At 45.6% G+C, this 12,434-nt stretch overlaps 1 protein-coding gene across 3 annotated transcripts in view; it reads left to right on the top strand.

Moving 5' to 3' along the window:
• The window catches only part of SPTBN1 (spectrin beta, non-erythrocytic 1), a 186,761-nt gene extending 183,574 nt beyond the window's left edge, over nucleotides 1-3,187 (top strand). For all 3 annotated transcript variants that reach the window (XM_046660546.1, XM_046660547.1, XM_046660548.1), the window contains 2 exons: nucleotides 1,007-1,049; nucleotides 1,873-3,187. In XM_046660546.1, coding sequence (XP_046516502.1) covers nucleotides 1,007-1,049; nucleotides 1,873-2,091 — 262 coding nt within the window. In that variant the 3' untranslated portion in view covers nucleotides 2,092-3,187. The remainder of the gene's footprint in view (nucleotides 1-1,006; nucleotides 1,050-1,872) is intronic.
• Nucleotides 3,188-12,434: the final 9,247 nt, after the last annotated feature.

Here is a 12,434-nt window from a genome sequence, read left to right as displayed (position 1 = left end):
TGTAGAACACATACACCTCCCCACAGAGAGGATCCAGGCTCAGAAGTTCTGCTTGTGCTTGGAAATGGGCAGAAAAACCATTTTATCTTTTAAAAATGTAAAAAGTAAACATGTTAGTGGTTAGGACATTACTTAAAGTAGTTTAATACTAATTTGATCTGTTGCTTTGAGATCTGAAAAGCTTTGGCCTCCAGTGATGTGTGTGTCTCGTGCCAGTTGGACTAGGCCAAGGATTGCAAATGGTGTGATTTATTGAGCTCTGTTGACGAGCGCTGGAGCAGGCTCTTCGGGACTTGGAACATGTTACATTTTGTAAGACAAGGCGCAGACAGCCTGGCTCCCTGGCTGCCTCCCCCTTTGTACTCCATGATGCAGCTTCAGAGGGTCAGGATATTGGCAAAGAGCACTTACCCTCCTCCACCCTGGCAACGCCCCCTTCCTCTTGACAGCAGTCGAGTGAATGACTGAGCCCTCCACGCCAGTGACCTCTTGGTGTCACGGTGATGGCCTCCCCAGGGCAGTTTCTTTCCCTCTGAGACATGCATGGAAAGAGAAATCTAGGAGACCTTTTCTGTACATCTGTTCAGAAACTCTGGTATTTTTAAATGTGGGGGATACAAGCTCAGTAGCAGAATTTCAAAAAGGCTCATAATTTTTAAAGAGATTTCTCTTGACTTCGGTTTAGAGCAGTGATCAGGATCCAAGTGATCGTTGCCAAAACAAAGCCAGATGTTGATACGTTTGGGACTTTTTCGATTCTTCCAGTGGATTGAAACACTGAGTTGCCTATGTATGTTATACTGGCCCAATTATATGGCTTCTTGAGTCCAGGGAGCCACTGCTGGGCCTGTGTGGGTCACAGGCACAGTTGGTGATGTGTGCAGAGCTCTGACGAGCCATCTGGTATGATTCTGTGGCCTGCTTGTATCCCACATAGGATAGGAGAGTTGGGGGATTTTTTTTTTTTAAGTTATATCGTGACTTACTTTCTTCTTTCAAATTACAGGCTAAATGATGGCAATGAGTACCTCTTCCAAGCCAAAGATGATGTAAGTTTCTAAGATTCATTTCTCCCAGATATTTAAGAGTTCGCAAGTATTTGTGGCATGATAAGTTTCATTTATGATGTTCTTCAATAAGTAATGGTCAGCGATGGCTTCTGTCATCTAGTCTTCACCGTCACTAACTCTAGAAGGTGTTCACTTATGTCTCTAGGAGGCAGGGAATGTCATTTCCCTGTCTCCTTGGCCATGGCAGGAGAGCTAATGCAGGGTCCGTTGAAGTCCACAGAGGAAACCTTGCCCACCCCCTCCCAGTATATGAGGCACAGCGAGGTGGTCCCAGGGCCAGACGTGGATCCTGAAGCCCAGTCAGGGGTCTCCTCGCTGTACCCCACTGCCTTTAACCAGCCATTCAGGGTTGTGCTCCACCTTGAGGGGAGAGAGGGTCAACTGATGAGAAAACAACATGTGCTTTAAATTTTAGAAAGCAACTTCTATTAAATTTATACAATGTTATATGTCAAATATATTTCAATAGAAAAAAAGGAAAGTCAACTTTTCAGAGTGGGTCCTGACACCCCACAGATGGAGCTCTTCCAAGTTTGTAGGACCATATACTGGAGTGATGACCTTCAGGGACTGTAAACTGAATTCTCGTGAGAGTTGAACTATGTTCACTCTACGTATGATAAAGCAGAGGTTCATTTGGGAAGTGCTTACCCCTCAGTTAGCCAGATGCCTCTGTCAGCCAGACGCATCGTTCCCTAGCCTTCCAGCCGACAGAGGCTCGTATGGTCATCCAGGTGGAGCAAGAGCATCTCCTGCCCAAGCCGCTTAGTTGAGTCTCACCTGTGCCTCCCCATTTGTCCAGGAGGAAATGAACACATGGATCCAGGCCATCTCCTCCGCCATCTCCTCCGATAAATACGAGGTGTCTGCCAGCACCCAGAGCACGCCAGCATCTAGCCGGGCACAGACCTTGCCCACCAGCGTTGTCACCATCACCAGCGAGTCCAGTCCCGGCAAGCGGGAAAAGGACAAGGAGAAAGACAAAGAGAAGCGGTTCAGCATTTTTGGCAAAAAGAAGTGAACTCCTTTCCTTCATCTCCTGCCCTTCTCTTACCTTTTCAGTGAAATTCCAGCATGCGAGCTCAAAACCAACACATTGCTCTCTGTGCCTAATGTTCCTCAATGTGGTGATTTCCTTTTTTTTTTAATTTATAGAGCATTTCTTGGGGGGGTGGGGAACATACCCCTAAACACTTTATCTCCAAGTTACAAAAGTTTGAGGTGCAGAGGGCAGACCAGATTTTTTTTAATGAAATTCTATAGATTAGATCTCAATATTTAAACTGTTCCTCAATTTTGTGAGGCTGTGTTGGAAATAACCTGCCTCTAGTGCTGTTGGTATGCAGGGCAGCGGTGCTTAAACAATATTTCCTGTGCTCACCAGAGACGAAACGTACCAATTTCCTGACACCATTCTCTTCCATTTGCTCCCAGTGGTTTCCTTGAGTCTTGACTATTAGAAGTGCCCACGATGGGTCTTACCTTGATTAAACAGATCGTGTATTAAGATCTGCTGCAGCCATAGTGCAGCTCCATGTTAACTCTACAGACCAAACCGTTTGTATCTGGCATCACTTACTAACACACGACATGCGGCTTTTCTGCATCAACCGCGACGATGGTTCAGAATGTCGGGATACAAGAAGGAATAGAAAACTGATAACTGTTTTAAATAATCTGTAATTTCAATTTTTTTTTGCTGAAATACATTATATTGTATGTTTGAGATAATTCTAGTACAAAGTATAATAAAACTAGATGTATAATAAACCCTTTAAATCATTGGTAAGTGTACAAGTGGAACTGAAGCATTTACTGGACAAAGTAATGTTACTCTAATGGTTACTTGCTCGTGCGTTGCCACACTGTGTTATAATTTGCTTCATTACCTTGCTATTTGATACATAGTGTGCATTTCTCTGTCACTGTAACGATTGTAATGACAAATTTTCATCTTACTGCACAATCAAAATGGCATTGATAGGAATGAACTCCGAGGCTGGGCCTGAGCAGGGAGGTGGTCCCTCAGGCCTGGTGCTCAGTCGTATGACCTGTACCTCTCCACTTTTGCCCTATCTGTTAAATATATGCTATGTCATTAAATGCTTTTAAATCTAGCACGGTGGGTCATTATTGTTTTTCTCTCCTGCGTGCACGCTATGTAGGGAAATTGCAAAGCGAGAAATAGCTAACGGGAAACCTTGGAGGGTCCATCTGGGTTCCTGCTCTGTGCTGTTGGGCATGGATGATGCAGCGGCTTTGAAAACTCCTGCAAACAGAATAATAAGTATGGGATGTTTCTCAGCTATGCATCTGAATTTTATCTTTTATTCATGAAAAAGTTAGAGAGCTTGCTAAATCTGAGCTGTGAGGCAGGGGTTGGCAAACATTTTCTGCAAAGGGCCAGAGAGAGTAAATATTTTAGGCTTTGTGGGCTATACTCTCTGTTGAAACTCTGCTCTTGTGTAAAATGAGGCAGCCACTGACAATATGTAAACGAATGAGCATGACTGTGTTCATATAATGTCCTTCATATAATTTTCACGTGCCGCCCAGTGTTACTCTTTTTTAAAAAAACACTTAAAATGTAAAATCTATTTTACCCTGATCATACGGAAACAGATGGCAGGCTACATTTGGCCCAGGGGCTTGTTTGCTGATGCCAGTGTAAGGTCATGGGTCAGATATGCCTGATACACTTGTCCTGTTTTATCTGAGTGTATTGACGCCATACTGCTTACGTATTTGCTTAGTGAAGCAGCAATGGATGCTGTGGATTTTCAGGAAGTTCTTCCACCAAAGCTGTGCCTACCGTGACGCATCGGTCCTGGCCTCCACAGCTAAATGGCACTGGAGCTTTTTGTTACCCCTAGTTGAACTGAGACCTCCCTCACCATCTTCTCCCCCTCCTCTCACGTGCACCCAAGGCCATTTACACCAGGTGACACTCCCTTTCCCTTGCCGTACTCAGGATTGGAATCAGGTTGTTCAGCTCTCAACAGATGAACCTCTGACCAAAATGTTTTAGTTAAGAAAAAATATCTTGGAAGATAATTGTGATTGATTACAGCCTACTCTTCACAAAGCCAGGTAGGTGGCAGGCAGGCCACACTCAAAAGGAAAATGAGCAATCCCAGAATCCCATAAAAACGACGTACACCTGGAACGTTCTGCACATGATTCCAGAGAGCCGCAGACCCCTGATTACAAAGCCTGGGTTTCGTGGTACTTGTTCTCATTGCTGCACTTGCTGAGGATCCCCTGAGGCCTGAAAGCGGAAGATGGGCAGTGGAAGGAGAAGCAGCAGCAGCAGCAGACTGGCTTCTCCAGTTCAGGAACTGATGTCAACAGGTGCAGTTAGAAAACCCAAATCGAGATGTGTTGCCTGGGAGAAGTTACAGGCCATATAGGATCATAATCTTCAATCTGGTCAGGGTTAATAGTGGGTGAATTCTTTTAATCCTACCCTGTTTAGTATTTTGAGGATTGTGCACATTCATTTTTATTGCTGTAATGTGCTATTTTACTCTAAGTTTTAGTGACACAGGATGGGTGGTAATACCAGCCTCTCTGCATCCATCTCAAAAGTGAGAAGCAGTAAAATAAGACAGGCCAGGAGAGGGGCATTCTTGATTGATAAAAGGCCACTTTTGTCACATTTGAACATCTCCAAAGTTGAGATGCATCTTCAGTTGAGGGCATCTCAGTGTTGCACTTTCTTGAGGGCACTTTGATGATGCTTCTTACAAGTCATGGCATCTTCAGTCAATGAAATAGAGTGTATTAGACTGGGCAAAGGGGCACGTTGATATCTTCTCACCACATTCTGGGCAGTTTTAGGATTGGTTGTGTGCCGGGGCCTTATGATATTCCCCCCAGGATATATTCTCATTTGTTCATTGGGATACTTAAATATTTCCTTTCACCTAGTGGTAGAATTCACATAGGAAAGGCAAGATAAATGCTTGAGTCTTTCCCATTATTTGAACTGACTTTCCTAAGCATGACCAATAACCCAAAAAGCCATAAAAAAAAAAAACAAGGAAAACTTCTGTCCATCAAAGCTCAAGACGTCCCTGATCATTGAAAGTCATGGTGAAAATCTTTGACTTTCCATTTCCCAGCACTAACCATCAATGAAATTATCCCCTTTGAAACATAAAAATGTCCATCTTTGGCTGGTGGGAACCCCTTCAGGTTGGCTTCTGGGTCCTTTTGATAGAAACCTCATAATCTTCTAAGGGTTTCTTACTGTCTGGCGTGACAAGATGTCCTAGGCTCATCCAGTACGTTTCTTGCCCCCAGACTTGCAATCAGAGGTTTCTCTAAGAAAGCCTGGTTTCTTTTAGTGGAAAACGGTATTTCAAAACCATGATTTTTGTGCTAGCAATGTTCATTGCTCCTGGATTGGTCCTTGTTTCTAGGCCGTATCAGTAGATAGAACTAAGAAAAAATAATTCATCAGTTCATACTCAAATAGAGGATTGCAAGGTTTTTTACTAACATTTTCTGTATTACATCATAATCTTTTTCAGTCGAGAATCATGGCTCTCAAGGATGCAGGGGGCATAGAATTAGAATATCCTGTAATTACTCACATGCTTCATACTGTATTACACACACAAACTCAGAACAGCAATGCTAATGTCACCACCAATATCATTACCGAGAACAGTTCTTGTTCTTTTAAACTTAATTTTGTGATAATAGTAGTTTCACCTGTGGTTGTAAGAATTAATTCAGTACCCTTTACCCAGTTTACCCCAATGGTAACATCTTGCAAAACTATAGTACAGTATCACAACCAGAATATTGACACTCACACAGTTAAAATATAGAACAGTTCCATCGCCACAAGGACCCCTCCTGGAGCCCTTTTCTAGCCGCACCTGCTTCCCAGCCCCACCCCTCTTACCTCTGGCAACCACCAGTCTTGCCCAATGCTGTGAATTTGTCATTCAAGGATGTATAAATGAGATCACACAGGATGTAAGCTTTTAGGGTCGGCCTTTTTTCACTCGGCATCACTCTGGAGCGCATCCAGTTATCACGCGTTATCAGTACTTCACTCCTTTTGGTTGCTGAGTAGTGTTCCACGGTATGGATGTACCACGGTTTAACCACTCACTGAAGGACACCTGGGCAGTTTCCAGCTTTTGGCGATTACAAATAGAGCTGTTATAAATCTTTAGGTGTAGGTTTTTGTGTGAACATGAATCTTCATTTCTCAGGGATAAAGAAATACCCAAGAGTGCTGAGAACCATTTTTAAACATTTCGTATGTGCTCTCCCCATCCTCCCCTCACCCCCACTTTTAGGCTGTTTTGCTGTATCCAGTGCAGTGTCAGGACAAATAGTTCTCACTCTGCTCTTTCCCTCTTAACCCTCATTTAGTCGCAGTTCTCCTGATGCTTGTAGACGTCATGCTCACCGCCAGTGTGTGTGTGGTGTTCCCTAGTCATTTGGGTTATGTGAAGTTCATTCCCTTGGCGGCGTGTATGTGTATAGATATATATGTTTTTAAATAAGTTTCTAATTGCCACCCCCTCCTCCTCATTTTTGTCCAGTTCTTTGGGTCAAGCACTTGAAGTGCTCTCCGGTTGCTTTCAAAAAAGTCAGCTTCAAAGTTTTTCAAGGTTTAAACCCAACGTAAAGAATGCAGGCCGCCTGAGAAAAAGGAGTTTTTCAACTTGTAAAAAATAAATAAATAAATAAATTATCCAACTGGCCTGACTGTGAGAAGGAATGCTACATCCTGTTTGGAGCTTTGAATGCTTTTTGTAAAAGATCAGCCTTCTGGAAGAAGGGTGTCAGGAAGTGGAATTGGAGGGAACTGCTCTTTCCCTTTCATTTAAATTAAGGATCAAGATGTGTGAGAAACTGATGCGTCTCCTCCGTGCTGCTCAGGTGTTTTCACTCAAGCGGAGGAAGCGCACCAACCCCGGGGACTCGTGTGCTGGGCTGATTTGGGAGCGTTCGTGATGGTGGGTAGAATTATTTGGTAGAACTCGAGTCTCATTTGGCTCTTTTCTCTGCAGGGAGCTTGGAGCACACTTCCTCAGGAATGCCCGGGGTTCTTTAGGCACACGGGGTAGTTGCCTGAGCTGCCCTGCATGTCAGCTCTCAGGGGTTTGTTTTTCTTATGGTCAGGTCAGCGTCACAGCAGGAAGACGACACCTGGACTCATAGAAGCTGGAAGGGCCTCCCCTCGCTCCCCTGCTGGCCCTGCTCCCTCAAGGCCTGTGGCTGTTCCACGGCGAGCCCAGTTCTCTGTGTTCCTGTCCCGGCACACAGCCATCCTGGAGGGCTGCCACGTCAGGGCCACAAGAGTTATGTGGACTTGTGTAAGTTTCCACTCGGCCTTCACTTGTCCCTCGGATATTTATCACACTTTGGGGACCCATTGTGTCTGGGAGTGGGAATGGAGGAGGCAGAATATCCGTGGAGTTTCCTAAAAGTGATTCTTTAAAGGGAAGGGGAATTTTCTCTTACATAAGCCCACGGGGACTTTCTCCATGGGGTGGGGCATCCTGCATTCCAGAGCCTGGGTGTGGGGCGGGAACCTGGGAGCTGTCTCCACTGGAGCTGAGACAAGCCTCGACTCACAACACTTTCCCTGGAGAACCTGCTGGGTTTTCAGTCACCATTTCAGTTTCCCTGTCACAGCAAATTATTTCCAATGTTGCTGTTCTTCAAACTTTGATTTTGCGAAATAAGCAGTCTCTCCAGGCTTTAATCTCCCATCCAGGGCCTCCATCTTAGGGAAAGGTCCCATAGCCTTAATTAGAATGGCAGGAAAGAGCCTGTGTCTGCACCAGTGTTTGCGGGTGCACAGGCTGGCCCTTTCCCACTGCCATCTGTCACACATGTCTGTCACTTCTCTGCACTTGGCCTTCCTGGGCGCATGTGATTTGATTACTTCATCGGGCGTGCTCAGCCTCTGCTCTGTTGGGGAAAGAGCGTGGGCTCTGAGCCCAGACTGGTTGGAATCATGGCCCCTTCACCAAATAACAAGTATTCCCTCGTTACCTTTGCAAAGCACTACTGTTACCACACAGAATTAGGGTTCTCTGCCGATGCTCATAAACAAGCCAATTAATTACGGCATCAGCCTTTGGGGAAGAAATCATCTTTATTCTGCAAGATCGATCTGCAGGGAGACAGGGGGCTTGTGCCCTCAAATCTGTCTCCCTTAATCAGGATTTGGGGCAAAATTTAAGAGGTTAGGGAAAACAAGTTGGCATGTGGAAATGCTGGTGGGACATGTTTTGACTCTGGGCTTCCAGCACTTATGGTAAGGTAAACAGTTATGACAGGGTGGGGAAGGAATTTTAATACCGGATATTCCTGAATGAGGGACCCCTTGCTTCTGATAAGAGTCTGACTTTCAAGTTCCGGTCATGTCCATGGGTTCTGTGGGGAGGAGGATCTTTAGTTCCAAGGTCATTTCAGGTCACGATTTCTTCTTTTGCACATGCCCTGGCTACATGACTTTGCAGATTTTCTGAAAGGCAATTCTTAATCTCTCTGTTGATAAGAGATGGGGTCAGTTGAGCTGGTCCTGGAGGGCCCGAGGTTACACTACTAAGTGCCAGCCACTCTGGGGAGCAGCCCTTGTGGCGTTTACAACACATTATACTCTTTACCATCTGCTTCATCTGAGTCTCGTCTTCTCTCTAAAAGGGAGTTGAAGCAGTGAGGTGACAGACGCTGCACTCCATAAATCGGTTCTCTCCTCCCATGGTATGTTGCCTGGCAGGAGAATCTCTGTATTTTTTTTCTAAAGATGATTTTATTAGAGTGCTTCACAGTTCAGTAACAGAAAATCCACATCCAAATGGCGTCAATAACAGGGAATTTGTCAGCTCGCACAACTAAAACATCCCAAGGTAGGACAAGTTCAAGGGTTGATTTGCTCCAGAAGTTCTCAGTCTTATCAGGACTGCAGGTGATGTATCTGTCTTTTCTCAAGCCCGCCCTCCTCCATGGCTCCGTTTTGGCTCCAGACTGGCTTCCCTCATGGTAATGGTGGCTGCCAGCACCTCTGGGGTCATGTCCTTGTTCACATCTAGGAAGAGGGAGAGGGTTCCTCTTCCCCCAAACATAGCATGAAGCCCTGAGTTTCACTCTGAATGGATTAATTTAGGTTTTGCACTCATCCCTGAACCACATCTACTACAAGAGAAATCACCTCAGGCAACCAGGGTGCCCTCGTGGTCAATCCAAACCCCAGGCCAGTACAGAGTGGATGGGGGTGGGATGGATCCCCAGTTCCTTCGCAACGTAAGATTGGGAAAACCCCCTCCACGAATAACAGCATCAAGGGGTGACTTGGGCGAGGGGGGGTTGATGGAGATTATGTGTGGGTGTGAGGGTGCGAAAGCCGCCACCTCCTGCCTTGCCCCCAAATGCTGCATATCTCGGCATGAAAGTGTTGGCCCCAAAAAGAGGGGTAGGGTTTGAGAAACGGGAGGGAGGGCTTCTCTGAGAGAGCCACTTTTTCCTTGAAAAAAGGAGAAATGGTGGTTCAAGAAGGATCTCCTCTTGGAATTAGGCTGGAGTGTGCTTCTACAGATGAATGGATAAAGAAGATGTGGTATATATATACAATGAAATACTACTCAGCCATAAAAAAAGACAAAATCATCCCATTTTCAACAACATGGATGGAACTTGAGGGTATGATGTTAAGTGAAATAAGCCAGACAGAGAAAGACAAATACTGCATGATATTACTTGTATGTGGAAGATAACAAATACGTGGATAAAGAGAACAGATTAGTGGTTGCCAGAGGGGAAGGGGGTTAGGGGGTGGGCAAAAGGGGTAAAGGGGCTCATATGTATGGTGATGGACAAAAATTAGACCGCTCTGGATGGACCTTGAGGGTATTCGTTTAAGCAAAATAAACCAGACAGACAAACACCGTATGATTTTACTCATATGTGGAAGGCAGACAAACACAAAGAGGACTGTTTAGTGGTTCCTGGGGGGAAGGGGGTTGGGGAGTAGGCACAAAGGGTGAAGGGGTGCACTTATATGGGGACTGACAAATAATAACGTAAAAGTGAAATTTCACAATGTTGTAAACTATCATAACCTCAAAAAAAAATTAGACCACTAGTGATGAGCACAATGAATTCTATTCAGAAATTGATAAATAATAATGTACACTCGAAATTACCCAATGTTATAAACCATTATGATCTCAATAAAATTGGGGGGGGGGTGGAAAGCACATTTGCTAATGTATTCAAGCTTGCCCCCTGACCACACGGGTTGGTATTGCCCCTGGGTTTCCTCTCTGAGGTGCTTGTTTGCTGTGCACCTGGTCTTCGGAGAACAGATGCGGGTTAACAAGTAGGAGGGGTTCCTAGGAGTCTAGTCGCACTTGTACCATCTGCAGGCCTCCTTTCTCCAGCAGTCACAGGGGTTACTTCAGACACTGCAACAGCTCAGCAGCAAAAGAGCTGATGTTGGGAAGCTATAAATTTATGAATTAACCAAATGCTTGTCTAAGGAGTTGAATTCTTTTCCTTTTGCAATGAAGTCCTCTGAAAGGTGCTGTTATCTGTTTCTTTGGGGATTCCCAAGTATCTGAGTTCATTGTTGGAACATCATTTGGCTGAGAGACGTTCTGTGTGGGTGCACAGTGTCCTGGGTGCCCCGCCCCATGAGGGAGCAGCTCCCTCATCACTTAGCACCCTATTTCTTACAAAGTCTCTATCATTGACAGGAGGCAAAATTACCTGGAATAGTAATGTGACTGGGCTGGGGGTGCTGAGCAGGGTCCAGGGGAAGCCATTTGCTTGGGTAAGAGGACTTGGTGGAAAAGGATGCCACTGGTCTTTGGAAATGGAGAGAAGGCAGAATGTCTGGCATTCCTCAGTTAGGAGGGGAAAGGATTTAAATTCCGTAGGTGAACAGTTTGCAAAGATGAACCTGTCCTTATGTTATCTTTTCAATTGTGACACTTGGCATTTCCGTCATTTCTCTATTACAGTTGGCTCTCAGGCGGAAACAGCCTGGCTGTGGGAATGTAAGCAGATGGCTCCCCTCGTGTCTCAGATCTTTGGGAGCTGGGACCAGGGGAGGGCCCATGTTGCACCCCATGGCTGTCTTCACAGCACTTCGAGCCCAACCAAGAGGAGTGTCATTTCTGTACTGGCTGTGACTGATAACCAGCGTTTGTTGAGCTCTTGCTGTATGCATCTGAGGCCACCCTTAGCACTCATTTGACCTCGCAATCACCCTGTGAGGCAGACACCTGTTACTGGGGTATTGTTATAGCTGAGATCAGAACTGTCACCAGAGGGAACAGAAGACAGTGAGCCAAGCCGGAGCTGGTAGAACCAAGGCCACAGCATCCCAGAGTGTTCTGAAGCTTTGACAGGGTCTGGCTGACTCCTTTATGGACCTGTCCCCCGCCTCACCTCATTCAGCTGGGTTGTTATCTTCACTTCTAAGAAGGGTATTGGCCCAGGGTCTCACTGGCATCCTGCACCACCAGCCCAGGCTCTGTGTAAGAGGGCATGTGAGTGTGAGCATTACCCCAGAGGAAAAGGGAGAGGGTCTTTGCTGAGAAAAGAGCACAAGTCTGAATGTGCCAGAACAACTGGTTGGAAAAAAACAGCCGGTGGTTTAGGTATGGGACTCTGAACAACTAGTTCTACATGTTTCTCCCTTTGTTCTCCAGACAGAATTACTTTATTTTGCAAATAATAGCAGCTAACATAGGGTATAACATTGTGCCAGTCGCTTGAATTTCATTATCTCATTGAATCCTCGTGGCAACTCTGTCAGGTCACGTTGGTTGTCTTGATCGTACACAGGAGGAAACTAAGGCTTAGACAGGTAAGCACTTGTGTAAAGAGCAGCTTGGGTGTTGAATTCCGACACTTTTCTGGAGGCCACACTCTTCCTCAGACTAAACTAACAGTCTGCTGGATGTCCCTCACCTAGATTCTTCTCCTGCACTTCTGTGGGCTGAGAAACAACTGTCATGGGACAGAGCCAGTCAGTAGGGGGTCTCTTGTGCATAAACCATCCTCCTAAAGGTGGGCATCTAGGGAAAGGACTACAATGACCACCAGTTCCAGGCCCACGCAACAGCCACCCAAAGCTAGGTCTCAAAGCCACAGTTCTTTACCAACTCTCAGCACCCACGTTACTCTACAGTTTAGATGTGCAAACCACGAGTTTTGCTCTCACAGGCATGTGCCACGTGATTGGAGGGTGGCTGATGCCTAATTCAGCATTACAGATCTCCAGCGGCCCAGATCTGGACTGTCTGTGTGCTGAAGTCCTTTTTGGATCAAATTTAGGATCAGATAAAGAGCACAGGGTAGGGACACAATAAATATTTG

Source organism: Equus quagga, chromosome 5, assembly GCF_021613505.1.
Source record: "Equus quagga isolate Etosha38 chromosome 5, UCLA_HA_Equagga_1.0, whole genome shotgun sequence".
NCBI lineage: Eukaryota > Metazoa > Chordata > Mammalia > Perissodactyla > Equidae > Equus > Equus quagga.
Note: the sequence above shows the minus strand (reverse complement) of the source record. Positions and strands in the feature narration are given on the sequence as shown.